The 1969-nt window shown below is 42.7% G+C and overlaps 1 protein-coding gene across 1 annotated transcript in view; it reads right to left on the bottom strand.

The window, feature by feature from the left end:
• csrnp2 (cysteine-serine-rich nuclear protein 2) overlaps window positions 1-1969 on the bottom strand; it is a 9093-nt gene that overhangs the window by 4630 nt on the left and 2494 nt on the right. Inside the window, exons 2-3 of the mRNA XM_008319080.3 lie at window positions 791-963; window positions 393-655 (exon numbers count right to left, since the gene is read on the bottom strand). Coding sequence (XP_008317302.1) covers window positions 393-655; window positions 791-963 — 436 coding nt within the window. The remainder of the gene's footprint in view (window positions 1-392; window positions 656-790; window positions 964-1969) is intronic.

The following is a 1969-nucleotide window of genomic DNA, read 5'->3' as shown; positions in this document are numbered from 1 at the left end:
AAAAAAAAAGGAACACGGAACTCGTCTCTTCAAAAGTTCCCAACATCTGTTAAAGGAGAACCCCAGGGAGAACGAAAGGATTTTGAGTTGTTCTTTAACAGATGTTGGTGACTGAGAATTTATATTACAACCCAGTGTACTCATTTGCATGATCTTACCAGTAGGGGAGTGGGGGGGTTTCCAATTGAATATGGCACGCTGGACATAAGTGTACCACTGCTGTAATGCTTGAATGATAACAAGCCTCCAGTCACTAGGTGGCAGCAACTCATACAGTGGTTTGTACAGATAGAAATATACATGTTATCAGGTTCTCAATACTATTTCAATTGGCAGGGTTGTGGGTCGGGGGGAGGGGTCAGCGTGGGGGGATAATTGAGAACCGCCGTCACCTTCATCTTGCGTGCGTTGAGCTTCTCCTGCCGCAGATGCTGACGAAGAGTGTGCTTGTGGCTGCTCTCCTGTTCGCGTGCAAACTCGCCCAGCGTGTAGTGCCTGATAAACGAGTGATGACGGGCCATGCCCAGGGAGCTGCCCCCCTGGCTAGGCACGCTGGTGAATCCCTGCCGCCGCGGGAAGTAATAGACCGTCACCACATCGAAACGAACCTTTTTTCCTCTCGGCGACGGCTTGTGCTGTCGGAGGATGGAGGTCGCTGAGGTGGGGGCAAATAGAAATATTTGTAAGTCAAAGGCCTGCATTAGAGATGGCTGGATGGACTAAGTGTCTCCCCCCCCAACTGTGTGTGTTGGAGGGGAGGTGGGGAGGGGGGGCTGTAGACATTGCTTACGGGTAAATGCAGTGCTTGAAGGGGGGTTGAGGCTGTCACAGCTGTCAGCACTGTCACTGCTGGTGATGTCATCGTCAGAGAACTTCGGTGTACAGAATGGAGAACCGTTGTCCACCTCTTCATATCGTCGTTTGAGGCTGAGGGACGAACCTGCCTCCATGGAAACTCGGTGTCTGAGGGCAGTGGGCAAACTCTCAGGCAGAGAGAAATATGCAAAACCATTTCGTAAAGACAGGCAGAAAGATCACGGTCCTTTGAGGAGCCTTTGCCAACCCGAGGACCCAATTTTTTTCGGTGAAACATTTAATTATGAAGAGAAAATATAAACAGAAGAAAAAAAGGGTGATATATATATTTTATATATATATATATATATGTATATATATGTATATATATAAGGGTGATATATATGTATATATACATATATATATGCATATATAAACATATACATATATATCACCCATATATTTATTTATATATATAAAATATACATATGACATATATATATATATATATGTCATATGTTCCTATATGTCTGAAAATAATAATAATACTAAAATTCTACCTTTTTGTTTACCAGTTACCAAAGAAAAGACACCATCAGGCGTCTCCTGGTCACCTGTGTTCCAGCTCCATCATTCATCTTCTCTCTGACTCCTCTCCCTCCATCCTCTCCTCACACAAATTCAACACTAAAATATTACTATGGCAACGAGGTACGCATGGTTTACGAGAGCAACTGCGAAGCAAACAGTCTTTGTGTGACAACACTCCTGTTTCTGTTGTGTGTGTTGACGTAAAGTCAACCTCAAAGCTGGAGATGATCAGCTGGAGAGGTCACACAAGGTCATTGTTTACCAGTGAATATGGAGCCTGAAGACTGAGGAACCACACACACCATCTTCAGCCATTATTTACAGTGTTGGATCATTTCATGACATGATGAGTGTTCTTTATAGACAGTGCGTCAAATGTATATATGTATATTAGTAATACCTGCAGTATATTAGTGCAGTACGACTGGTGATTACATGAAGAAATACTCTCATTTGTCATCTGCGTAAAGTCAGTAACCATAACAATACCAAAATATTTTTGGGGTAAAAATGTTCGTTTGCCTTTATTTATTCATATCACACATCAGTGAACAATTAATAATTAAACAAATGCTGGCAGACA

This window comes from Cynoglossus semilaevis, chromosome 10 (genome assembly GCF_000523025.1).
Source record: "Cynoglossus semilaevis isolate Cse_v1.0 chromosome 10, Cse_v1.0, whole genome shotgun sequence".
NCBI classification, from domain to species: Eukaryota; Metazoa; Chordata; class Actinopteri; order Pleuronectiformes; family Cynoglossidae; genus Cynoglossus; species Cynoglossus semilaevis.
This window is presented reverse-complemented; position numbering and strand designations above follow the sequence as displayed.